Source organism: Sorex fumeus, unplaced genomic scaffold (genome assembly GCF_029834395.1).
Source record: "Sorex fumeus unplaced genomic scaffold, SorFum_2.1 ptg000009l, whole genome shotgun sequence".
Lineage (NCBI taxonomy): Eukaryota > Metazoa > Chordata > Mammalia > Eulipotyphla > Soricidae > Sorex > Sorex fumeus.
Genome location: NW_026606066.1, coordinates 232910 through 260830, shown reverse-complemented (window position 1 = coordinate 260830; position 27921 = coordinate 232910). Strand labels below are relative to the sequence as shown.

At 53.2% G+C, this 27921-nt stretch overlaps 1 protein-coding gene across 1 annotated transcript in view; it reads right to left on the bottom strand.

Moving 5' to 3' along the window:
* Positions 1-27921, bottom strand: part of GLI2 (GLI family zinc finger 2) — a 252518-nt gene that overhangs the window by 42540 nt on the left and 182057 nt on the right. The window contains exon 3 of the mRNA XM_056110240.1: positions 17449-17554. Within this exon, the coding sequence (XP_055966215.1) occupies positions 17449-17554 (106 nt within the window). The remainder of the gene's footprint in view (positions 1-17448; positions 17555-27921) is intronic.

Here is a 27921-nt window from a genome sequence, read left to right as displayed (position 1 = left end):
CTTACTCCTGGCTCAGTTCTCAGGGATCACTCCTGGCAAGCTTGGAGACCATACGGGGTGACTGGGATCAAATCCATGCCAACTGTTTGCCAGGCAAGCCCCTTGCCCGCTGTTTTATTTCCCCCGGCCCCAGGGGCTCATTTTAAAGACGATTTCCACCTCCTACGTTGTAGAGACCCACATAAGCACCAAACTCTTTAAAGCATCAACCGACTGGTCTGGGGAAGCCAGCCTCCCGCAAGCTACTTGGTCTGGACACTGACCGTAGGCACTATCTTTTCCCTCTCAGTTCAACTCTGAGCACATCCAAGCCCAATCCTACTAGTTGTTTCTTCCTACATTTGCTCATATCAAAAATTTCTCTCAAGCACTTGCTCTGTGCCAAGAGCCGATGGGGAGCTCAGAGCCCCCGGGAGAGAAGCAGACCCACAAACCAGGCAGGTAGGTAAAGGTGCCGGCAGAGGAACAAATGCCCTTAAAAGTGTGAGGGAAGACTTTGCAGAGGAGGCAACCCTTATGCTGGGTTCTGTAGGATAAGAGGAGTTCAAGAGGAAGTGCATTCAAACCAAGGAAGTAGCATGTACAAAGGCTAGAGTGGAAGGCGTGCGTGCGGAGTGTGAAGGTTATGCCTTGGTTGGTTGGGGGGCAGAGCGCAGACTGCTGAGAGCTGGGTCATCATTGGTCCCAGGTACCTTTTCTTCCTTTTTTTAAAAAAATTTTTTTTTTACTGAATCACTGTGGGATAGACTATTACAAAGTCGTTTATGATCAGATTTCCATCATACAGTGTTCCAACACCCATCCCTCCACCAGTGGACATTTCCCAGCACCAGTGTCCCAGGTTCCCTCCCGCCAGCCCCTACCCCCTGCTTGCCTCTATGGCAGTCACTTCTCTCTCTCTCTCTCTCTCTCTCCCCCTCCCTCTCTCCCCCTCCCTCTCCCCCCCTCCCTCTCTCTCCTTCTGGGCATTGTGGTTTGCAATGTTGATACTAAAAGGTTCTTAAGAATATCCCTTACTCTTACCTTCCGCTTTTTTTCCCTCACATCTTATCCAGCATGATCATTCCCAGCTATTACTGTCATACTGGTCTCTTCTCTTCTCAGTCCCCCACTCACTTTTATGGTTAGTTCCAGGCAATGGCCAGTCCTCCTAACTCCTGTTTGCCCTAGCCATGGTCCCAGGTGGTGCCTTGCTCTGCTGGGGTGGTGGTGGACCACGTGATCTGAGTCCAGTGGAGCAATGCATTCCCTATACCCAGCGTATCATAAATAATGCAAAGATGGCTTGTGCCCCCCAGAGAGGCTTGGGCCAGAAGTGCCGTCTGTGGTTGTGGAGGGAGGCGAAGGCAAGCTCTGAGGGGCTGGGGGCTGTGAGGGGAGAGGCCGGGCACAATGGTGATGCCTTGGACATCAGAGCAGAGCGAGCCAGAACCCGTTTGCTGAGTTAAGCCCCTGACTATGCATCCCGCCTCACCAGAGTTGGGACTCAGGGTCTTTTCAGTCCTGTGAGCCAACCCACGTGTTTGCTTGTTTGCTGAAACCAGTTTGAGCTGGGTGTGCTGGTCTTAGGCAACTGTCCATACCGGTCCAGGCAAGCCTGGACAAACACAGTCTCCCCTGACCCAGACTCATCCTGAAAGGCAGAGGGAGACATCGTTGTCGTTCCCAGGCCCGGTCCAGCCTCCCACCTGCAGGACGACGGAAGGAGAGAGCCCTGGACTCCCGCCCACAACTGCGGAGGCTGTAGGCCGAGCTGTGCCAGCCCTCTCCTGCTTGAGTACCAGCCACAAACAGGGCACTCTGGATGAGAGGGATGCTAATTGCTCCTGACCCTCACGCGTGTGTGTGCACACGTGCATGCATATGTGCACACATGCATATGTTGTGTATGCGCACCTGTCGGGTGTATGTGTGCGGCTGCATGCCTGTGTGCATGTGCATATGTGTTATCATAAATGCACCTTTGTGCACACACATATACATATGTGAGATGCTGTATATGCAGGTACATGTGTATATGTGCATGTGTACAAATGGTATGTGTGTGCACACATCTACGTGGTGCGTGAATATGTATGAGTATACATGTGTGTATGTGGTATAAGTGTATGTATGCGTGCATGTGCGTGTGTCATGGTAATAACTGATGGTGGAGCTTCTGCTCTTCCTCCCAATATCAGCCTGGCCTGCTGGTCCACCTGCATCCTCCTCCCTACGGTAGGGGGCAGAGGGAAGGTCTCCAGGAAGATCCTGGCAGGGCCTTTGCCCTCCCTCCTTCCCTGCTCTGCCCCTCAGCCCCACATAAGGCTTCAGGGCCTGGCACCTGAGCCAGGGAGGTGGCAGGGGAGTGAGGGGGAACAGGAGGAAGGGGGAGTGGCCAGTAAGCCGACCCTGAAGTGGCTCCAGCCACAGGAGAGCCACGGCTGCTGAGGATGCCGACATCTGAACGCCGACTGCACACGGCCACCAGCCACTGCACACAGCCGTCAGCCACGCCACTGCAACACATGTTTGCTCCCCTTCTGCTTTATTTCACCCTTTTCGGGTGCCAGGGATACGCCCAGGGTCTCACTTGCCAGGCACGACATGCTCGCCTGCAAAGCACACGCTTGGCCCTTATTTCTCTTTTAAAGAAAAGGAACCGGAGGCAGCAGCCTTTGAGAGGCAGGGGTGGTGGGAGCTGCACAAGGCAGAGTTAATATGGAAGCTTCGATGCTACAAGCTACCGCATCTCCTCCCACTGAGAGGCAAACCCCCTCCCCAGATGTCTGACCCAGAGAAGCTCGGCTGGGTGGGCCCCGGCAAGACACGCCCTCGGTGGAGCCTTGAGACAACCCTAGGAGAGGCGGTGCAGCTGGGGGGAGCCGAGACTTCGAGCCACACTCATGTGGATCTGGGTCTTGGTTCTTCCACATACACTGGTCCTGGATGTTGGTGCCTTGGCCTGCAGACAGATGGGACAGCAGCATATTCTGGAAGGGCAGCTATGAGATGGGGAAGAGCCTGGCATGGCATGGGTACCTGGAAGGTTCTCAAACTAGTACCCATCAACTCTTTTCCTTTTATTTCACAGACCTGCAGGCGGGGGGGGGGGGGGCGGCTGACCACATCTCCCCACAGTCTCCGCAGGCTGCACCAGGTGTTCAGAGTGAGACGCAACTCTGTGCCACTTAGCCCCATGCTGGCCGGGCCAGAGTGAACGTGCGCAGACACTTGGCAATGGGGTCAAGTTCCCGAGGGTGGGCATGCAGCCTCTGCTGGGCTGGAGGGAGGAGTAAGATGGATGTATGGGATGAGTTGGGAGGGCAAATGACCTTGCATCCAGCCTGCATGCAGGGGCCAGGACAGGAACCGACGTGCTCCTTCAAGCGCCAGGAGGAGAGGAAGGAGCAGCAGGGTCTGGGGCTATCTGGAGAGGCAGAAAAATGCAGAGCTGAAAGGTGCCGACTCACCTGGACTCACTGTGTGTCACAGGAGGTAGGGGAGAGGCCGGAGCCAGGCTGGCTGGCTGTCCTGGGTGAGTCTGGAACCCCAGCACTGGTGCCTTCTAGAGGCGATGGGGGAGACTGGCTCAGGACAGGAAGAAGAAGCCTACCCGCGGTGCATAGGGATGCGGCCACAAGCCAAGCAAAGCTGGCAGCTGGCAGAACCATTACATTAGAGTCAAAGAGCAGGGTCCTGCCCAGGTCAGCCCAGCAGCCCTGATTCTAGTCCCAAGTGTCAGAAATACCAGAGAACCTGCTTCTGACGTTACAGCCCCTGAGTGCAGACACTTGGGGAGGAATTGCTGTGGCAGGTGTGTGCCTTGCAGGGGTCCAAGAGTGGTCCTTGTGTGTTCTCTCTCGGAGGAGCAGGCTGGCAGGGAAGGGGTGGTACAGCATGGCAGTCTCTGGGCTCTGAGGTTCCCTGGGTGCCTTCCAGCAGGCGGCCTGGATTACAGGGTCAGTGGCTCCCTTGAGCCCTGCATGCAGCCCTGACACGCTAGAGTCTCCCACCCCCGGGGATGCTGGTGCATGAGTGCTCGGCCTGCCTTTGGGCTGGGCGCTGGAATGTGCCACCCACTGGGATCACAGGGTGCTGCGGAGTGGGAGGGGGCGGTCAGGGGATCAGACCTGAGCAATGGTGACTCAGCACCACGGCCAAGCATCCACAGGTACTGTTATTGCAGGAACAGTACTGTTATTGCAAGAACACTCGGGTTGGCCAACCCGGGTCTGCTTTCAGTTAAAAAGGGGCTGGTTCCCTGACCTTGGCCTTTCTGCCCCCACCTTCTCCAGACTCTGGAGCTTGGCACAGTAGGGCCTGGTGGACAGGGCCACTGTGTCTGTTTGTGCTAGCCCAGCCCTGCTTAGTGACATCGGCTCCCATTCCCAAGACCCTGCAAACCGCAAACAAGACACCAGCGTTCCCTCCAGCCCACTCCATGCGTGGGGCTAAACCTCCTCACCAAGGCCTTTGGTTTCCTGGGGTTTTGTGGGGGCTGGGTGTGCTCTGACACTGAACAGGGGGTGCCTACTCACCCCCTTTCCCATACTTTCATTCTGAAAGTCCTAGAAATCAAGTCCTTTTCAACAGCAGATGAAGAAGGTTGGGGGAAAGGCAGGCACCATGGATTCTCTAGAGAAAGGCCTCGATGAGCTTCCCTGTTCATTTTCCCAGCAGAGCTGCACTGAGACTGGGCATACCCTACAAAGCCGAGGAAAAGTAACCCGAAACAGGGGCTGGAACCTGAGCACCCTGTTATATGCATTGTGCTCCCCACTTGTCACTATTCCAAGAGAGTGGGTGTCTTGTAGCACTGAGTGGGGAGCTGGGGATCTGAGGAAGACCCAGCTAGGACCACCCACTCAGGAAGTGGGACAGGTGACAGTCAACCTGTGTGTCATCATCCCCAAATGACTCAGAGCCACGTCTACACAATCTCACCAGGCCAGGGTGAGTAGGGGGATGCGACGGGATGAGGTGCCCCAGACCCAGCCGTGAGCTCAGGAAATCCTGGAGCCACCAAACCGCAGATCACATCAGTGTCTTAACCCAAATCATGCCGGGACCGCAAGTCACAGAGGGAGAGAAGACCGGGACAATCAGAGAAGACTTCCTGTAGACAGTGACATCTGAGCTAGGCTTTTATGGGGGAATGGAAGAGAGGTGGTGCATAGTGTAGGCATGAGCAGAGAAGAGTCAAACGAAATCTTATTAGGAAAAGCCGGGGTGGGGGCGGGGGTTCCAGAAGCTGAGGTTGGATGAGAGAGTGGAGTGGGGGAGAAGCATAGACAGGAAGATCCAGAGGAAGCATGAAGGACACTCCCCCCCCCCTTGCAGCAGAAACTCTTCTTCATCCAGATCTGGGCCAAGTGAGAGAGGAGACCAGGCTCTGACAGGGAGAAGACATCTGTAGCACACATAACCAACCCCAGGGCAAATACCCTTCCTGCGTGAATTGCCTCCAAAGCCATAAGAAAAAGCAAGCTCCACAGGACATTGAGTGAAAGAGCCACGCAGGCATTTCCAGGGAGGGGGCCTTGGTGGACCGGAACACAAGGGAAAGGATGCAATCAGCTTCGTCATCCAGGAAACAGAATTAGAATCACATTTTGGCAAAACACTGAATGCTGATGACATCACTCTGGTAACAAAAGATGGGGAAAAAGCTGAGTCCTTAAATCTACAAGTGGAAGCAGGGGCGTGGGGGGAGGGGGAGGGCAACTGCCCAGGCAGCATCTGGGACCCTTGTCTGGTGAACGTCAGTGACATACAACTCCATGCCCAGTCACACGCTCATTCTGACGCATCGCCATCCGCGCCCCCTGAGCAGACCAGAGCCTTCGTGGCAGTGGAGTGCCAATGAGCACAGCCTGGGCACCACCCAAATGCCTGTCAGGACGGGTGGCTGTGAGCACTGAGGGTGAAGGAAGCCTCACACATTCACGAGGGCATCTTGGGAAACAGCATCAGGCGTAGAAGCAGGCTTCAGAGAAACACGCCTGTGAAGATTCCATCCACATCCGGCGCACAAGGCAAAATGAAACAGCGAGGAGTTTGGTGGGAGCGGGAAGTTGGACAAATGGGAGAAGTGATCAGATGCTCAACTCCACCGATAAACTCCAGAGCCTGAAACCGGGGAGCACCAACAGGGACAGGGGAGGGGCACCCAGGAGCACCTCAAGGCCTGGAACACCCCAGTCCTCAGGCCAGGCAGGAGGATGGGTCATTCTGGGCCATGCTTACTCCATCTCTTAGCCGTGTTTCTGTAACTCTTTTGTCTTCAACATTTAATAAGACCTATTTTTTGGTGTTTATTGTTGTTTTATGGCCACACCTGGCAATGCTCAGGGCTTACTCCTGGCTCTGCACTCAGGAATTACTCCTGGTGGTGCTGGGGGGACCAGGTGCTGGGATGCCAGGGATGGAACCTGGGTTGGTCAACTGCAGGGCAAACCCATTGGACAATTGCCCTGGACCCAGATTTAGTTATTTGCTTCCATAAAAGATAGCTGGGTGGAGGTTGAAATCTGTTTAGAATTAGTTGAGTGGTGGGTGGTGTGCGTGGGATTGGCTGAGTGAACGGGGACACGAGGGGTCTTCAGGGACTGGTGTCACCTGCTGGGGCACATTTGCATGTTCGGTGCATAGACTCTCCTCGTCACCTAGGGGTGCTCTGCGCAGCTGTTCCATCCAACAGTTCTCCATGGCTCTCTTGGCCAGCTCTAGCTGGACTCTGCATCCCACACACCTCTGTCCACACAGGTGACCCATTTGGTTCTCATCTTGCTGAATCCAACAGACCGCATACCCCAGCAGACAGAACCGAGCGCCCCTTTCAATGGTCCCTCCGTAGACAGAGCCATAATAAAGTAATCGCTGTTGTTGACAAAGCACAGATTTCTGGGCAAGTCAACACTGATGTTTGAGTAGGGAAATAAGGCCATAAAGTTGCACTGATGAAGGGGCCTGTCCAGGCCGAGCAGGTTAAGAGCTAGCCACCCAGGCCATGGGGGCTATCTCAGTCACCCGCTCCTTACTTAGCATGTTTAAGAAGTTAAGAAGTCAAACTTGAGAACCTGGAAAGCATTACGACCAAGAGAGAAGCATCAAGGAGACTTTGCTTCTAATACAGGGATGGCTTGTGCAGAGTTGGGGCCACTAGGAGGCCTCGGAGTGGATTCTGGTGGGGAGCAAGGCTGGAAACACAGCTGGGTCCCAGGGATCCGAGTCATGGGGTGAGGGACCCCTCTTCAGGTGTCATGAAGTATGTGGGGGTGACCCTGGTGAGAGGAGCTACCTCTGGCTGAGCTGAATCTTCCAGAAAACCACAGAGTCATGGGAACTGGCATTTCACGGGCTAGAAGGGCAGAAAGCAGAGCTGCATTCTGGGGTGACGGGGGATGGATTTCTATGGAAGGGGGGTTCCCGCTGCGCTTCAGGAGGGGTCTGGTTTTCAGGCACGGGGCTGAGGCCTGAGTGGAGGGCAGGTTCCAAGCAGGCCACTGCTCCGTGGTGGGTGAGAAACGCTGAGACTGGCGCCTGGCCTGGCCTGCTGGAGCCGCGTGTGGAATTTCCTTTCCTGGATGGCTGTCAAGGCGAGATGCATGCTCCGGAATAGTTTAGATAAAAGTGTTCTTAGAGGTGGGGTGCTGTGGAGTTTTAGCAAGCTTTTGAAGCCATTGGTTTGAGAGAGAGAGAGAGAGAGAGAGAGAGAGAGAGAGAGAGAGAGAGAGAGAGCGAGAGCGAGAGAGAGCCTTCTGGAAACTGGTATCAGTGTCTGCGGGGCCTGGAACCCCCTCACTGGAACAGGGGCCACCCCAGAGGCATGGGTTGTGGGGTGGGAGTGGGGAGGTCACCTTATTGCTGTTAACCCTTTCCACTCCCGCTTCCCCTTGGTTCTGGGCTTCCCGCCAGCACCCCCGTAATTGCCCGATTTTTTACTTTTGAGTGGAACTCAAGACTTACTCCTGGCTCCGTGCTCAGGGATCACTCCTAGTGGGTAATCGGTGGACTCTATAGGATGCTGGGGATTGAACCCGGTCGGCTGCATACAAGGCAAGCACCTTACCCACTGTACTATTGCTCCAGCCCTGTACAATTTTACCCACTTCCTTGTGATTCCCAGACCCATTTGTCCTGCCAACCTCTCAGGGGTGGGGGTGGACATGCCCTTCCAGTGGGCCACCCCCTTGCCCTGATGCTCCACTCAGCCGACCCATGGAAGCAGACACCCCATTGTGTGTGCACCCTTGGATTCACTTCATCCCACCCTTGGCTGACCACACCGGCGCTCCCTGAAGCCCAGAGCAGGGCAGCTGCTGCAGGGCAGGTTCTGCCAAGATCAAAGTGCAGGCTGCCTTATCAGACACCTCCTCATTAAATCTTTCCCAGCCGACTCCGTTATAAATGAGCCATCTATCCCGCCCTGTACAGCGCGCTCCCAACCCTGGGCATCTAAAGCTCTCCGGGTGGGAGAGTCTTGTGCGGAGAGGACACAGGGTACTGAAGGAGGGCACCTCGGGATTAACTGACCACTCAGGAACAGCCACTGGCGAAAGCACTGTGCCTTGGTTTCCCCACTCTCAAGCGGGCTTGGGGGATGCACTGCCATTTCTCATAGAGGGTGCTGAGGAGGGTTAGATGGCAGGATCCAAGGAGCTGACCCCGAGCCTCTGATCATCCCTCAGCCAGTCCAAGTCCAGTATCCTGTGGCCCTGCCCGATGGGGACTCTGCACATGGCTCCATGTGGACCTACCACTCAGAGGGAGGAAGTCGGAGGAAGGGGCTACCCAGTGAACCGCCTGGTACTGGGGTTCCCTGTGCTTTTCTCTACCTGCCATTGGGCAGCTCTGAAGCTGTGTGTGTTTGTTTGGGGACCACACTCAGTGATGCTCAGGGGCTCAGTGCAGTGCTGGAGACTGAACCCTGGTCCCCTGCATGCAGAGCACACAGCCAGCCCATGGGAGCTGTTTCTTTGACCCAGTGACAGCAAGATTTTTTTTTTCTTTTTGGGTCACATCCACCAATGCTCAGGGGTTACTCCTGGCTCTGCTCTCAGGAATTACTTCTGGCAGTTCTCAGGGGACCATATGGGATGCTGGGAATCAAACCCGGGTGAGCCACATGCAAGGCAAATGGCCTCCCCGCTGTACTATCATTCCAGCTCTGTAACAGCAAGTTTTAAGAAGTACTTTTCTGAAAGGGCAGCCCAGGTCCAAGAGCGGGAAGAAACACCAGACCCCCAAAAGGCATCCCTGCCCCCACCACCAGCCAGTTAGTCCAGCAGCCACACCCTCCCTGCAGAAGTCCCCACTCCCCCCACTTTCCCAAAGCCTCTGTAAAAAAATGTGCACGTTTGCCGAGGGAGGAGCACGCGTTTGCGAAACACAAACAAGAAGCCCTCTGTGAACCGTGAACCCTGCGTGCTCTGCCAAGAATGGAGGAGCAACCCCCCCACATCTTTCTGCACCCCTCCCTCAGGGACGGGCTGAGGACTGCACGGAGGGGGCCAGCACCACGCAGGTGCGGTGCAGCCAGAGCTGCCGTGTTTACCCATCTCGTGGGGAGCCGGGCCGTCTTTCTGGAACACTGACCTTGGAAAAAGCCATCTTGCGGTCGCCACCAGATGGAAAGCTCCTGAGCGGAGCCAGCAGCAGCAGAGAAATGACTTTCTCAAGTGAAACACACCCACACATACACCCACACACCAACACACATGCATGCACATGCACGCACACACACACACACACACACACACACACGCACACTGAGGGGCAGGAGGAGGCCCGCACCCCCTTCCCTGGCTCCTTGAGGCCTGGAGCCAGTGTGGGACACTGCAGAGTCATCAGCCCCAAGCAGGGCCCCTGCCGTTCTCTCCAGATGGTGGAGAAGCACATCCCAGCTATGTCCATCTTCAGTGCTGGGTCAGTGATCTTCAGGGTGGTATGGACAGACCCATCAGGCCAGGCTGGACTTCATGGGAATCAGAGGTGAAGTCTGGAGACAGGAGGGAGATCAGATGTGCTTCTCCTCTCACACACAGACAATGTGTTGTTATTCTGCAGCACCGGGGTGGAAGCTAGGGTCTCACGCTTCAGCAAGCAAGAGCTTGACTGTTTAGCCACATCCCTGGCCAGCCCCTACTCCTGTCGGCCGAGACGCTAAGCTATCTCCTCTCCCCATACCTAACCACCCTTGTATGCTCACCCCTTTCCGCAAGCTGCAGTTAGGAACAGATTGCAGTTAGCTCGGGAGCCCAAGTCTGTGATGAGGGATGATAAGGAATCAGGGGGGTTTGGAGAGACACAGAAGGGTAAGGCATCCGCCTGGCATGGAATCAAACCTGATTCGATCCCTGGCACCACATACTCATTCCCCAAGCACCACCAAGAGTGACCCCTGAGCAGAGCCAGGAGAAAGCACTGAGCACCACCACCTCCCCCAATGGATAAGAAAGCAGGACATTTCAACACCCCAATTTTTGGTTACACTGTCTAAGGGAGGTCGTCCACACGTGAAGCATGCTGTCCGCAACTGAGTCACACACCAGCCCACTTCCCACATATTAGAGTTCTCAGAGAGAAAAGATCCACCCACCCACCTCCTCCTTCCTGGACACTAGGGAGCTGATACGTAGCTCTGGAACACCTTCCCGGGTGTGAAATAAACTGGGGTGGCTGCAGGAGACCCCACACATGGGTGCCTCTAGACAAGCAGATATTCAGCCTTCCCCTTCTCCCGAAAGAGCCCCAACTTCCGGGGCTGGGAATGAGCCTCTATTAAAACACACCCTCTATGGACTGAACATGTTTGCCACTCAATGCCTCTTTTGCAGACCACAACACCCAAAAGGAGAGAGAGAACACAGGGGATTGCCCTGCCACAGAGGCAGCGGGGGATGGAGGGATGGGGGTGGGGGGATATTATCCATGGTGGTAGAAAATGGGCACTGGTGGAGGGATGGGTATCTGATCATTGTATAATCGAAACCCAAGCACAAAAAATTGTAAATCTACAACTGTACCTCATAGTGTTTCACTAATAAAAAAAAATTAAAAAAAAACACACCCTCGTGACAGATACAAAAGGACTGCACTCATTTGTAGAGTATAAAATAACATAACATGAGACTGACACCAGCAGATATAAGGGCCAGGAAGACTGCTCCATAGTTGGAGGCCTGCCTCATGAACCAAGGGGTTGGGGAGAGGGGAAGGAGAAGGCAGCTGGAATAGAGAAGGGATCACTAAGAAAACGATGGTTGGAGGAATCGTTCGGGATGGGAGATGTGTGCTGAAAGTTGATAAAGGACCAAACGTGATAGCCTCTCAGTATCTGCACTGCAAACCATAATGCCCAAAAGTAGAGAGTATGTCTATCCCTCTCCCTCTCTTTCTGACTCATTTCGCTTAACATGATACTTTCCATGTAGTACCACTTGTATGTAAATTTCATGACTTCATCTTTTCTAACCGCTACATAGTACTCCATTGTGTAAATGTACCAAAGTTTCTTTAACCAGTCATCTGTTCTCGGGTGCAAATCACAACACCCAAAAGGAGAGAGAGAACAGAGGGGACTGCCCTGCCATAGAGGCAGGATGGGGGCGTGGGAGGGATACTGGGATCCATGGTGGAGGAAAATGGGCACTAGTGGAGGGATGGGTATTTGATCATTGTACAATTGAAACCCAAGCACAAAATTTGTAAGTCTACAACTGTACCTCATGGTGTCTCACTAATAAAAAATTTAAAAAAACAAACAAAAGTAGAGAGTATGGGGAATATTGTCTGCCATGGAGGCAGGGAGAAGGTTGGAAAGGGGGGTGTACTGGGGATATTGGTGGTGGGGAATGTGCACTGATGGAGGGATGGGTGCTTGATCATTGTGTGATGGTAACTCAAACATGAAACATTGTAATTATATCTCATGGGGATTCAATAAAATAAAATAATCAGCCTACTCTTAGTTTCCCTTTAAGAGCAAATAAATAGTCACTGTCACTGTCACTGTCCTCCTGTTGTTCATCGATTTGCTCGAGCGGGCCCAGTAACGTCTCCATTGTGAGACTTGTTACTGTGTTTGGCATATCGAATACATCACGGGTAGCTTGCCAGGCTTTGCCGTGCAGGCGAGATGCTCTCGGTAGCTTGCTGGGCTCTCCGAGAGGGGCAGAGGAATAGAACCCGGGTCTGCCGGATAGGTCACATGCAAGGCAAATGCTCTACCCGCCATGTTATTGCATAAGTTGGAGCAAGAGTACAGCAATAGTACAACAGGTAGGGCACTTTGTTTGCATGTGGCCAACCTAGGTTTGATCCCTGGCATCCCAAATAAATAGTATGATATATAATAATACTAATTTTAAAAAAAGACACACCCTGTTCCTAGCTCTGCAGTTAGCAGGGAGAACTATTCATGTCTGTGAGCCCTGGGCCGGGGGGAGAAGCACCCCCATAAGCCCCTTTAGGGTGTCCAAGGCAGGTCCCCAACTCTGGATGCTCCCATCCAGAACCTCAGCCTTCCTCGCCCTGACCTGAGTTCAGCCTGGTTCCAGGAGGCCCCCAGGAAGCAGGTTTCCAGCTGGGAACTGTGAAATCCCTCAGGCTCGGAGCCTGGGAGCTCACGATTAGCTGGTTTCCTAGATGGGAGCAGCGTTGTTTTTTCCCACCAGCAGGCACGAAGGTGTGAGACCCCGGATATCCCGCCTTACCCCTGAGAACAGACTCACAGAGGGCCAGGAGCCAGCAGCACCAGGGGAGGCACATAGGAGAACCCCATGTGGCCAGCAAGAGCTCCCCCACTACCCCCCTCCGCCTCCGCCAAAGCCGTGTCCTCATTCCCTGTGTGCACCTGGGGCACCCATGTCCCAGTCATCCACTCCTGTGGAGCTTTCAGAGCACTGTCAGAGAGTCAAGTCCCATGGCCGCTGCTCCAGGTGGCTGTGTGTGTGTGGGGGGGTGTCTCTGTGGAGGGTGCTGCCCTGGGTGTAGACTTGCTGAACTGGCCGTGTGGGGGTGCATCCTGCCTTGCTCCCCTCTGTGTCCACTATGGCTGTCGGACTAGGCTAATCTCCACGGTTCCCATTTGCTCTGCCCATCTTCTCACTCTACCGTTACTGTCCCCCAATCTGACCACTCCCATTTGCTCCTGGGATAAATCCAGATTCTTCCACCAGTATGTGGGGGTGAAAGCTACAAGCCCTCTTCATCTCCAGTGGCACTTCTTCTGCCCCTTTTCCACCTTCTGGGGCATGGCCACAAAAGAGCGTCCTCTCCCAGGCATGGGCCAAGGCCGCCTCTGCATCACAGGTCAGGGAAAGCCCCTTCGGTATTAGGCAAACACTAGCCATGATTCTTCACGGCAGCCACGAATATTTGCAACTTGCTCAACTCGGAAATGAACGCACACCACCCCAGTAGCTTCTCAAAACAGCACAGTGGATGGGGTCAGGCATGAGGAGGTTTTCTGAATGAGAAAGGGAGGTTTATGAATTCAAAGGCTCCCGACTGGTACAACGGTGGCGGATTCAGTGCCACGATTCACACTCCAGTCGAGGCAGCTCTGTCCTGCGGGATCCAGGGTGAGGATGAGGAGGGATGGCAGGTAATTGTGTGAGGAGCCCCGGTCTCACACACACACACACACACACACACACACACACACACACACAGAGAGAGAGAGAGAGAGAGAGAGAGAGAGAGAGAGAGAGAGAGAGAGCGCCCTGGGCAGGGGTCCTGTGTGCTGCGCTGCAGCTCGGCTGACAAGAGATGACACCGCACCTCATTAGCTGCGCAATGTTTGTGTAATTAGACGCGTTTGGCGCCAGCGAGAGGGAGCGGGGCTGCGGCGACGGCGACGGGGCCTTGATGGATCAGGCGCTCCATGAGGACCCCATCCCATTCATCACACAAGCCCGCTCATTTTTCTCGGAGGCTTTGTCCCGGGCCCCACCTAGGGTGCTGGAGGTGGGGAGTGGGCGTGGAGAGTCGGGCTTTCCAGAACTCCACTAGCTCTCAACCCTCCTGGTGCCCCTCCTTCCATGATCCCAGAGCGGACTGGCCATCCTGTGAATAAAGGGGAGCCTCTGGGAATCCAGTCCAGCAGAACATGGGGCCCTGGGAACAGAGTGCCTACAACGGATGTTGACCAGAGGAAGCCGCGTCGGAGCCTTGGCTTCCAGCAGAAGTCTGCATGCCTTCCCAGCAGGGCCGACATGAGCTGTGGGCACACCTTTCTAGTTCCCTATGGGCGCGAGAAACAGTCCATCTGGGGGGCAAGTGGGAGAGGACATAGGCTCCCGTACAGATCTGATCTACTTGCCACCTTTCAAGAAAAAGCACTCATGGGGCTGAAGCAATAGCACAGCAGATAGGCTTTTGCCTTGCACGTGGCTGACCCGGGTTCGATTCCCAGCATCCCATATGGTCCCCTGAGCACTGCCAGGAGTGATTCCTGAAAACAGAACCAGGATTAACCCCTGTGCATTGCTAGGTGTGACAGAAAAGGGAAAAAAAAGAAAAAAGAAAAAAAGAAAAAGCACTCATTATCCCCCTCCACAAATACCTTCTTTAAGTGAGTTTACAGAGAGCATGACACCGGGTCCACTGTCTCCCAGCTGGGTGATTCCAACATGGCCTGTAAGTAGGACAGACTGCAGTATACCCACCATTGACTGCCTTCTGCGGCCCACCACAGGCCGGCAGAGTTGAACACCCCTTATGTCTTCTGCTGGGTACAAACCCCACACTCATCTCTAGGGTTTGATGAGACCCATGAGCAGAATAATCACCCTCAGAGCTGTCCCTATCCTAATCTCTGAGACCTGTGAGCTGCAGTTTCTCTGGGAAATGAGCTCTGCAGATTTTTTTGGTTAATTTTTTTGGCCATATCTGGCAGTGCTCAGGACTTACTCCTGACTCTGTGCTCGGGGATCACTCTTGGCAGGGCTTAGGGGACCATATGGGATGTCAGGAATACAATCTGGGGCAGCTGCATGCAAGTGCCTTAACCGTCTGTCGTATCTCTCCAGCCCATCCGTACATTCATGTGGTGTAAGTGATGAAGGAAAACATACTCTTTGTGGCAGGAACCACTGATGGATGTCAAAGTTAGTGGGTGAAAAATGGGACAAGAAGAGGGATTTTTGTAAAGAATCAAAGGATCGTGTGTGTGTGTGTGTGTGTGAGAGAGAGAGAGAGAGAGAGAGAGAGAGAGGAGAAAGAAGAAGAGGAGGAGGAGGAAGGAGAATAAGGAAGAAGAAGAAAGAATAAGAGGAAGAAGAGGAGAAGGAGGAAGAAGGAAGAAGGAAGAGGAGAAGGAGGAGGGGGAGAAGGAGAGGAGGAGGTTGTGGGGGCACATTGGTGGTTCTGAACCAATGAAGTCATTTGTTCAATGCAAGGGCCCAAGGATGAGGTGCTGCAACACCAAGGTAGTCTCAGCAGGACTGAGGCCTCCAGGGTGGCACCCGGCTATGCATGAGGGACCATGTGGTGTTGAGAGTTCAACCTAGGCAGGACAGCTGCCAGGCATATGCTGTAACAGCTGTACAACTTCCCACCTCTGGGAAAAAGATCTCTTGTTTCTTTGCTTATTTTTTAACCACATAAGGCGATACTCAGGGCTTACTCCTGCACTCAGGAATCACTCTGGCAGTGCTCAGGGGGCCATAAAGAATGCCAGGATCAAACCAAGGCTGCCCATGTGCAAAGCTAGCATCTTACCCGCTGTACTAGAGCTCTGTCCCTGGAAAGAAATATATTTTTTTAAGAAGATAAAAGTTACAGATTTAGTCTTGGGGTGCCCATGGGTGCCCAGAGCTAGAAGCCTCCTGAGGCTGGGATACCATCTGCCTCCCAATGGGGCAGGTTATCTGCATCCAGCCAGTACTCAGCAGTGTCTGATTCAGAGGGGACCCTGGGGAGAGGCCTCTTGACAGGCTGCCAATGCACCAGACTTGTGAGGCACTAAGGAAGCATAAGTGTGAGGTCAGCGCCTGCAGGGTGTGTGTGTGTGTGTGTGTGTGTGTGTGTGTGTGTGTGTATGTGTGTTGTAGTGCAGGGTAAGGAGAATCCCGGGCAGGCCCTTGTGGAGCGTATAGACCCTGGAGCTCCACAGAGGACCTGGCTTCTGAGCTGGGAGGGGCCCAGCCACACAAGGACAGAGGCAGGTGGTGGACTGGAGCCACACAGGACTGCTGGACATGGCTGAGGACTGGGGGCGCCCAAGACAGGTGCAGTCAGCAGCAGAGATGTTGGGAAGCACTTAAAGCCGGCAACACTTTTGGAAGCAGAAAGGATGAGGCAACCCAGCCTGGAGTTACCATGACACCAGCAAGTGACATGGACTATGTATCAGCTCTGAGGCCCTAGCCAAAATGAAGGAGAGAGTAAAGGACAGGGAAACCAGCCAGGTGACACACCCCTCTGATCTGGGGGTCTCGGGGGTGGGTGCAGGATGGAGGCCCTGATGAGTAACTTAGAACCTGTCTTTACTGACAGAGTGACTCCCATTCAGTGTCCAAAGTGGACCCCTGGGAGGGATTCTCTGTAGGCTCTGCTGGGACAACATCTAACTAAGGTTCTTTCGTTTGTTTGTTTTGCATCACACCTGGCGATGCACAAAGGTTACTCCTGGCTCATGCACTCAGGAATTTCTCCAGGAGGTGCTGGGGGGACCATATGGGATGCTGGGAATTGAACCTGGGTGGGCTGGGTGCAAAGTAAACGCCCTACCCGCTATGTTATCACTCCAGCCCCCTAACTAAGGTTTTGTTTAACTTTCATTTCTAATATTAAAAGGACAGAATTCTACGGCTATGGTAGATTAACAAAAACTGAAAGGGCGAGCTAAAATGGGATAGAGCACTCAGAACATTATTTGATAACACACACAGGAAAATGAAAATGTTTTCAATTTCTCTCCTTAGAACTTAGTGCCACAAAAGGTCAAAAATGTTTGGAACCAACACTGTGGTGTCAACAACTCAGGAGTATTTCGGTTTGCATGGAGTCTATCTGCCAGAGGCCTCCATCAGCTGTAAAGGCAGATTAATTTAGCACCCCTGGAGATTAAGGGGGCCCAGGAGTAAGCACTGAGGTAGGACACACAAGGGGAAGGGACCATATAAGTCTTCAACAAACAGCCACATCAAGAAAATGACACTATCATTGAAGATTTCTTTTCACTGTCAAATTGGACCATTTGCGATTTTTGTCGTAAAGGGGGTCCCCAAGACCCAGAAAGAGCTTCAAGTCCATATGGACATAGAGAGACAGCCTGGGCATGGTGAAGGACCACATCCCAGGGGGCAGCTGGGCATTCACAGTCACCCACACGTACACATGGGGTCCAGCGTCCACGTATTCATGGGCGTGCTGCAGAATTCCAGGGCTTGGGAAGAAAAGAGAGAGGCAGGAGAGGTGGCCGCAGGGATGGCACACTGGGCAGTGAGTGGGACTTACCCGGGCATGGCGTGGACCGAGTGGGGCTCGTAATGGTACCTTCCCTCCTGATGTCGCATGTCAATTGGCAAGGGCGCGTGGAAGGGCGGTAGAAGGTGCTGCGGCACTGCAGAGAGGGAGGGAGAGACAGAACTTCAGCAACTTGCCCCCACGCTGGTAAAGCAATTTTCAAAGGCATCTGAAAGCTCCATGAATCTCAGAGTACAGCAGCAGGACCGGGGGCGGGGGCGGGTTCCACAGAGCTCAGGCTATCCCACACCCACAAAGCAGGATGAATAAATAATCAAAGTCAGTGGAGAATCCTACATCTCTCACATAAAAGATCTCCAACCGTGCTCTCGACAAAGACAAGCAGCTAAGCGCTCTTTGAACTTGGGGAGATTACGGGGCGGGGGGGGGGGGGGGGGGGGGGCTCGGCCCTGAAAATCAGGGTTGACAGAGCCTTGGGGGGCTGCATGCGGGTGGCTTCAGCCGCCAGGGGTGAAGGCACCGCCACACCGCAGGCACAGGGGCTGGAAATATTGACCCAGATTCATTTGCGAAGACAGGGTCCCCGGGACCCCCTGTTCGCCCCATCCTGCAAGGGTGGCTGCAGCGTCTGCATTATGGGCACCATCCTCTCTCCGGCCCTGACCCCCAGAGCGCATGGCCGGGCCGCCCTCCAAGGGGCCCCAAACCAGCACACCATCATCATTTCCAGAGGTGAGTCAGCTCCTGGTGGCACTCGCCCTGCCCCTCCACAAATCATCCTGATAATTGTAGGATGCTCTTTTCTTATTAAAAAAAAAATTCCTGGGTACCCTGGAGGCAAACATAATTATAGGCCTAAGGAAAACAAGGCTCTTTAAAAAGCAGTTAAACTGGGAAAAGAGCTCAAAAGTGGAGATTTCTCTGTCAACTCTCACTCAGGCTGAAGGCCAAGGGCCAGCAGCAATCGTGCTGAGTCCGACTTTGCTGCTGATTCTGAGGAAGGCGGAGAGGCCGGCTGCCCGCCAGCCGATCATAGTGCCCGAGGACACAGGACACGACAGAAAACGAGGCTGTTTCTGTGCATTTGTCACAACAGTGGCCGGCAGTAGTGCGAACACCCTGAGCGCCTTTTTGTGAATGGTGGAACGGAACGATATCCATTGTAACCTCGTACAAGTTAACAGCTCAGGGGGACTGGCAATCACCCTGGGGCTCACCCCAATCCATCTCCAGAACTCTCCCCCATCTCCTCCTACACTGCCTCTGTCCAGGGAACACTAGCCCTCGCCCTCCCCAGCCCCTGCCACCACCATTCTGCTCTTGGAGTCTCTTGAAGTCTCCATTCAGAGGCTACCTTGGCCTCCTGTGACTGGTTTATTTTTCAAGCATGAGGCCCTCAAGGTTCAGCCACTGTGGCGTGAGTCAACATTTTCTATCTGAAGGCCCAATCACATCCCATTGATGGCTATAACCTGTTGTGTGGGCTGGTCAGCTACTTTGTCAATGGGTTGAATGCAATGACTTTCTTTGGCGGGGTGGGGTGCAGTGTTGGGCTGCACCTGGTGGCCCTCAGGGCTGACTCCTGGCTCTGCTCACCACGGTCACTCCTGGCAGAGCTTGGGAACCCTTATGCGGTGCCAGGGATCAACCAGGGTTGGCCGTCTGCAAGGCAAGCACCGGCACCTTTGTACTGTGTGTTTTGTCCATGAACGCAGCGACTTCTCAATAAAAGGTCATGGTTTTTTCTTCTCAAATTCATGTTTTATTTATGTATTCAATTTCATCTTCATCATTCCCCAATATGGACATCTTCCTTGGAGACTGGGAATACACAAAACTCATCTTCTCACCTCCATTCAATCCCTTACTTAAACTCAGATACATTGTACCTTGGTCCAGCACAGGCCTCACGCCTCTCCCCTGTGGCCCATGACTGGGGCCCCAGAGCAAAGCTGCTCTCCAAAACCACAGGATGACTGAGGCAGCTCCTCAGCTGGGAATCAGTTTGTGTCACTACAAAGGTACCGTGAGCCACCGGGGCTGTGAACGCAAGATGTTCCTGCAGGCGAGAGCTCAGCCCAGTGCCTGTACACAGAAGCACTCAGGGTGTCCAGAAGATGATGGTGACCACTAATATGTGGAGCCCCATCAAACTAGGGACAGGAGGTTTGTCTTCTGTGGGATCTGGGGCAAACTGCATCCTGCTCATCACAGATGCTGGGCACGCCACAAAGTGGCTCTCTAGCCCTGCAGGGAAAAACAGGATTCAGGGATCCAAATGGGCAGGGCAGGACCTTTAGGAAAAAAGAACGCAGGGCTGAAGAGATAGTACAGTGGGTAAAGCAACTGCGCTGCATGCAGCTGACCCGGGTTCAACCCCCGGTATCCCATAGGGTATTCCATTCTCCAGAATGGAGGATGTGCCATCAAAGGAGCAAGGGGGACCGAGGGTCCTGAGCCCCTTTCCAGTCTGAGGGGTCACCCAACTCTGTTGCCTCACGGAGATGGAGTCTGGGTACAGGGTTCTGGGATAGGAATTCATTCACTCACTCAATGATTCACTCAATTACTTATTCATTTACTCACTCATTCACTCACTCATTCTCATTCATTCACTTTCTCATTCTCATTCATTCTCTCTCACACTCATTCATACACTCTCACTCATTCACTTGCTCATTCATTCACTCTCACACACTCCCTCTCACTCATTTACTCACTGAGTCACTTATGCATTCACCCAGTCACTCATTTACTCACTGATTCACTCACTCACACACTCACTCTCACTCATTCACTCACTCAGTCAATTCACTCACTCGTTCTCGCACTTATTCACTTGCTCATTCACGCACTCACTCCCATCATTCACACGTTCACTCTCACTTGGTCACTCACTCATCCATTCACTCACTCTCACACTCATTTACTCAATTGCTTGCACATTCATTCCCTCATTTATTTACTGAATCGGTCACTCTTTCACACACTCACTCTCATTCACTCCCTCACTCATTCACTTCTTCACCTGTCTCAAGGACTTGCCCTGAGAGCAGTGTGGGGATAAAGAGCAGCAACCACACTGCCTTCACACAGAGCCCTGCCCCTGCCACTTAAGTGGAGATATACGGTAAACAAACCAGCAAGAACATTTCCAACAGTGAAACCCGAGACAACAGTACAGGGGTTAAGACACCTGTCATGTACATAGCTGACCCAGGTTCAATCTCCTGGACCCCATATGGTCCTCCGAGCCCCAACAGGAGTGATTCCTGAGCACAGAGCCAGGAGTATGCCCTGAGCACTGTCAGGTACAACCTTCCCACACTCCTAAAATATCTGCCCCAAACCCCAAAACATTCAAACAACGTCAGAAGGAAGGAAGCTAAGAAGGAAAGTGAGCTGGGCCAGGGCATACGGATGACTTGCAGGAATGAGTCACATCTCTTTGGAGAAGAAGGTGCCCCAGGCCAGGGGTAGAGTGGGTGCAGGGAAGAAGTTGGAGATCTCAGCGTTGAGGCTAAAGCTCTAAAGCTGCCCCAGCGGGCTGGGGAGAGTTGGAGAAATGGGTCCCCTAAGACCAGGTGGCGTGGGAGGGATCTCAGATGTGTGAGTGTGTGAGGGGGTGATTTGGGAAGCCCCTCGTGGGTACCACAACCGGCATCCAGCATGTACTCCGGGGAGACCTTTAGACTATTCAGAAGGTAACATGATGCTAGCAGAGACTCCAGATGGGCCACGCGGAGTGAGGTCCCCTCCCCGAGTCTCTCCCATTATCTGTGGGTACAAGGGGGATTTTAGTGAGCTCTAACTTCCACGCCCCACCACAACCTGCTGTTGGTAATGACTGCCTGCTCCCTGGGGCACAAATCACGCACATCCCAGTCAGCCGCACCCTGTGACCAGCACATCCCTGCCCTCTGCCCACTGAGCCCTGTGGCTGCCCAGAGCACAGCCCAGAGTGCATATAAGCCCCCCACCCCAACCTCCACACCCACCCCCTACAGGTCACAGCAGGATGATGGCCTGGTCAGTATAATTCACTGACCTATTGAGTCCTACTCCTCCCCCTATTCCTCCCTCCTCCACTCAGCCCACTACTCCTTGCCATGTCCCATCCCAGGCCCCTGAACACACCTGTAGAACTCCCTCCACAAATTTTGCTCCTGGGATCAACCTTTCACCACAGTAAACTGAGACATGCAGACTGTCCCCTGGCGCATATGCATGTGGAGTCTCAGGACCCTTTCTGAGCAGCCGGGACTGTGCTCGCCATACACCTCTGCCGGAGACTTTGGGGGGGGGTGGATGTTTCTGCTCAGAGCCCCCAAGAGTGGGCCCCTAGGAGGAGGCCTTCTCTCTAACTCCCCTCCTCCCCCCTGCAGAGACAGGGAAAGAAACATCAAGAATGAGAGCCTCCTTCCAGGGGCAGAATGCTCGAGATCCTTCCACACATTGTTTTCATTGTGGGTTCTTTTCTTCAAGTTTTTTTTTTTTTAAGAAAAAAAACCACCAAAATCCACTCTAAATCATGTGCTTCCGGAGTGTGGGGGGAATGACATCCACAATCTCCATATGCCATTTTCAAAGAAATGACTCTCTTTTTAAGTTCCCGAGGAAGAAACTTGAAGACGGGGATTTTTTAGGGATCACTACCCTCCCCCAACCCCCAAAATAAACGCACATTTGTTTTTGATCCTGCACGGAGAAGTCAGAAGAGCTGGACCGGGAAGGAAGCATGAGGCTGTTCAAACTAAAACCCTGGAATCTGATTCCACTGAGGCAGTTTATTGATTAAATTTTGAGAGACAGAGAGGGTGGTGGATGGTGGTGTTGGTGGTGTTGGTGGGGAGAACAGAGGAGGAGCACTCACATTCTGAGCTGGGATGTGGGTGACTGCAGAAGGGAGCACTCCCCACTAAGGTGCAAATGCCAGGCAGGGCTGCTTGGAAGGTCGTCCCAAGGGGAGGTAACAGAATATGACCACAGTGCCTGTAATAGAATACAGTTGTGGGAGGGGTGGCGGAGGACCATCTTGAGAGCCTGACTCGAGTTAAGGCCCCATTAATCAGAGCCAGAGGGGACGGTATAGAGGCCAGGTGTATGCCCTGCCTTGCATGTATATGACTGACCTGGGTTCAGTTCCAGGCATCACACAATCTGCAGTATGTGGCTGGATATCCCAGCACCAGGCAGCACTAGATTTAAACCAAGGGAGTTTTGTTTATTGTCAGTGTTCTGGGGACTATATATTCGATATCAGGATCTGAACCACCTCCCTTTGCAGCCTTAAGCTAAGGTTCCATGACAAACTTGGGGCTCTGTATGTCAGGGTCCTCATTGGTCATCACGCCTGCGGACACTTAGTAAACAGCTGAGTCCCTTTGGCTGAGACTCCCCAAAAGATGATAACAGTATCAGACTCTCCCCGAGAGAAAGGAGCAAGAAATGCATCGTGGCAGGCTCAGAGGGGCGACCCACCTGGTCAGAGTGATGACTGGCAGGGCCCAGGGGTCACGAGCTTTCAGCTTTGCAGGAAAGGTCGTCTACAGGCAGAGTCCCACCTAGGCCCACTACTCTGACACCAGTATTTCCCACTGTCTCACCCCTTGGGTTTGTGGCCGGTGCTGGCCAGAGCAAAACAAACAGGTGAGAGGACCTGTAGGAGGTGGCCTGGCAGTTCTGGTGAAAATTTGGTTGAAAAGGAGTCTTTTAGAAAGTAAAATCTCCTGTCCTCTTCCCGGCCTTCAGCCTCATCCCGGTGTAGACACAACTCAGCTGGAGGGAAGGCAGTGGCCTAAGGAGTCCAAGAAGACCAAGGGTATGGGATGTCCCTGGGCAGTGACCACATCCTGCAGAATCTGGGACCTTCTGAGAATCCAATTTCCTGAAACCAAACTCGGCTCTCCCCTCCCGGAAACCAGGGCCTGGAAGGAACGCAAAGGACAGCAGAGTGAGGCCACAGACTCTGTTCAGGCTGTAGACATCTGCTCCAGGGCAGAGGTGCCATCTACATGGGCACAGGGTGGGGAGGGGAGAGGGATGTCCACCTCCATATTTGCCATCCCACAGCGCAGGTCAGACCTGTGGCAGGCAAAATCAGGGTCAACTCTAGGCCAGTGCCACCGGCTTCTGGGATGCCGGTCACTTGCCTATCCTGAGAGAGAGAGATGGGGACAGAGACAAGAGTCAGATAGAAAAATGGAGCGAAGGACAGACGGACACAGACGGGAAGAGAGACAGAGACAAGAGAGAAATGGAGAAGACAGGGGCTGGAGTAATAGCACAGAGGGTAGGGCATTTGCCTTGCACACAGCCGACCCGGGTTCGATCCCCGACTTCCTATATGGTGCCCCCAAGGACTGCCAGGAGTAAGTCCTGAGTGCAGAGCCAGGAGTAACCCCTGAGCATTGCCAGGTGTGACCCAAAAAGCAAAACAAACAAAGAAAGAAAGAAATGGAGAAGACAGAAAGAGACAGACAAGGAGAGAGATGCGGGACAGAAGTCCAGAGAGACAGAGGCAGGGGCAAAGAAAGAGAACGGAGCCAGAGAAGGACAGAGATGGACAGAGGGACAGAGGGGAGACAGACAGGAAGACAGACAGACAAGCAGACAGACAGAACACACACACACACACACACACACACACACACACACACAGAGCGGCTGCTGCTCCTGATTCTGTCCTGGAAGCCCGATGGGGCTAGGGAGGCCCTGTGTCCATTGGAGGCTGGGATGGGAGTACATGGTGCATGCTGGACAGTGCTGGGGCAGGGGTTGGGCCAGCGCCCTTGGTTGTGGCTCTGTGGGTGCCTGGCTATGGCTTGTATGCAGCCTTCTTGGCCAGCTTGCACTCCTACCTGCCTCCTACACTCTGGTGCCTATCCATCCTAGGCAAACTCCAGGCCTGGCTTCAGCTCGGGGAAGCTGCGGCTCAGGGCCCCACAGGAGACCCTGTTCCAAAGAAGAGCCTGGAGCTCCCTCCCCCGACTTCATGGTCAGGGACGGGATCCAGGTCCCACACAACCATGGCCTGCACGGGAGACGGCCCACCGGCTCTGGCTCCTGGGAGCCCTACATGTTCACAGACCCCTCCTCCAGGCTGCGTAGGGGGACCCGGCTGGGACAACAACAAACAATGCAATTCCTGCCTGGGGAGCCAACTGGGAAGCTCTGTCGGGGTCCCTACAAAGATGAGGAGAGGGGAGCTGATGGCACTCAGTAGGCCCCGGGGGCACAGGGGGCTGGAGGCCTCAGAGTAAGGACGAAGTGCTTTCTGGGGGTCTGAGGGCAGCTATCCAGGAAGGTTCCCATAAAGAGAGATTTGGGGCAGGGCCTTGGAGGTGCAGGAGTTGGGAGGGCCAGAGGCAAGGAAGATTTTTCGGGGCTCCGAGGCAGTGTGGACTGAGCCCAGCAACTGAACTGGGCTGAGTGTGGGTCTAGCCTAAACCTCCCTTCCTACGTACACGGAGAGCCCCTGTCGGGTCCTCCCAGGGAGCTAGCAATGATGCTGGGCAAGAGCCCGCCGGGACATGGACATCTGAGCTTCATACACCCGAGAAGCAGCTCGGGGCCAGGAGAGTCTTTGGGGTGGACCCCTCACCCATAGTACTCAGCAAGCGGGGCGGGGCGGGGAGGCCTGGAAATTGTATTTTTTAAATTGAGTAACAACGGTGGGATAGATAGATGCAAAGCTGTTCATGATCAGGTTTCAGTCGGACCATGATTCAGCACCCACATCTCCATCAGTGTTCATTTCCCACCACCAATGACTCCAGTTTCCCTTCCGCCACACACCCCCTCCCCCAGCCTGCCTCTATGGCTCTATGGCAGGTACTTTCCCTCTCTCTCTCTCTCTCTCTCTCTCTCTCTCTCTCTCTCTCTCTCTCCTTCCTCTCTTTCTCTTTGTGTCTCAGTCTGTGTTTCTGTTTCTGTTTCTCTTTGTCTCTGTTTCTGTGTGTCTCTGTCTCTTTCTGTCTGTCTCTCTGTTTCTCTCCCTGTCTCTCTCTCTGTTTCTCTCTGTCTCTCTGTTTCCCTGTCTGTTTCTCTCTCTGTCTGTTTCTCTGTCTGTCTCTCTGAAACTGTGGGGAGTCCTGACTCACCTGCCTGAGTACCCATGAATGCTCCCACTGCCTCAGGAGTAAGCAAGGAGGGCTCTGGACAGTGGCTGCTGAGGCAGCCCTGTGAGTGACACTCGAGCCGCAGTGACCACTGTCTGCCCTACTCACTCCATCACCAGGGCTCCTGTGAGCCAGCTGCAAACACCACAGGGGAGCACTGTGAAGAGCCTGTGGGGACTCGAGCATGCCCCTCCCATGAGCAGGAAGGTGGACACCAGGGCTGGGAGAAGCCTGGCTGTCACAGGTGCAGGCTGCCCCTGGCCTGGGAAACGTGCATTTTCAGAGACACATGAACTCAGACGGCCACATCCTCATCCACTGGAAGCAAGGAAGCAAGAGGAAATGAAGGGTCAAAGGTCAGAAAAAGCCCCGCCCTTCCCCCCCCCACACACACAAAGGCTGGTGCATGAATTTTGCATATAGGGGTTGTGGGTTTAAGCTCTGGCACCGTATGGTCCCCTCAACACTGCTAGGAGCAGCTACCAAGCACTGCTGGGTGTGGTTCCATCACTGTATCACTATCATCCTGTTGTTCATTGATTTGCTCAAGTGGGCGCCAGTTATGTCTCCGTCCCAGCCCTGAGATTTTATCAGCCTCTCCTTACTCGTCCTTCCCAACGGTGCCGAACTGGAGGTTCTTTCAGGGTCAGGGGAATGAGACCCATTATTGTTACCGTTTTTGGCATATCGAATACGCCACGGGGAGCTTGCCAGGGTCTGCCGTGATGGCTCCATACAAGCAAGAAATTTAAAACGTGCTTTAAGGATCCTCTCAGTGAAAACAGGTTCAGTTCCTATGGAAAATAGTACAGAGGGGCTGGCGAGAGAGTACACTGGATATGGTACTTGCCTTGCATATAGCCCACCCTGGTTCAATCCACACAGTCTTCCAAGCCCTGCCAGGAGGAATCCCTGAGTCCAGAGCCAGGAGTAAGCCCTGAGCCAGGAGTAAGCCCAAACAAAAAAGACACAGCCACGTCTGGAGGCTGGTCCAAAAGTTAACTCGCCTCTTTAACAAATTGTGGTGGCATCACTGGACGACTACATTCAAAAAAATGGGCTCAGAACTCTGCCTAACACCATGTACAAAAATAAGATCAAAATGGATTAAAGACCTCAACATCAGACCAGACACCATAAGGTACATTGAAGATAAAGTTGGCAAAACCCTCCATGACATTGAAGCTAATGGTATCTTCAAAGATGCCACGCCACTGGCCGAGCAAGTGAAAACAGAGATAGATAAATGGGACTATCTTAAACTAAGAAGCTTCTGCACCTCCAAAGAAACAGTGACCAAAATACAAAGAGAGTCTACAGAATGGGAAAGGATATTCACCGAATACACATCTGACAAGGGGTTGATATCCAGGATATACAAAATACTGGTTAAACTCCACAAGAAGAAAACATCCAACCCCATCCAAAAATGGGGCAATGAAATGAACAGAATCTTTCTCAAAGAGAGAGACTGGCCCACATCCACAAGAACAAAAGCAACCAGTGCTGGCGCGATTGTGGCGAGAAAGGGACACTCCTTCACTGTTGCTGGGAATGTCGACTGGTTCAGCCCTTCTGGAAAACAGTATGGACGATTCTCAAAAAATTAGAAATTGAGCTCCCATTTGACCCAGCGATACCACTCCTGGGAATATACCCCAGAGAGGCAAAAATGTGTAGTCGAAGTGACATCTGCACTTGTTTGTTCATTGCAGCCCTCTTTACAATAGCCAGAAACTGGAAGAAACCTGAATGCCCAAGAACAGATGACTGGTTAAAGAAACTTTGGTACACCTACACAATGGAGTACTATGTAGCTCTTAGAAAAGATGAAGTCATGAAATTTACATACAAGTGGTACAATATGGAAAGTATCATGCTAATCGAAATGAGTCAGAAAGAGAGGGATAGACATAGAAAAATTGCATTCATCTGGGGGATATAAAGCAACAAAATATGAGATCAATACCTAAGAATAGCTGAGATCAACACCAGGAGGATTACTCCATAGCTTGGAGGCCAGCCGGATATTCTGGGGGAGGGGGCAGTTCAGATAGAGAGGGGAACACCAAATAAAGGGTGTTTGGAGGATCCTCCCAGGGGGGGAAATGCATGTTGAAAGTAGACTATGGACTGAACATGATTGCCACTCAATGCCTCTTTTGCAGACCACAACACCCAAAAGGAGAGAGAGAACAAAGGGGAATGCCCTGCCACAGAGGCAGGGTGGGAGGGGGGGTGGGGGGAAATGGGCACTGGTGGAGGGATGGGTGTTTGATCATTGTATGACCGAAACTCAAGCACAAAGATTTGTAAATCTATAACTGTACCTCATGGTGCTTCACTAATAAAAAAAAAACAACAAAAGTTAACTCGGCTTTTG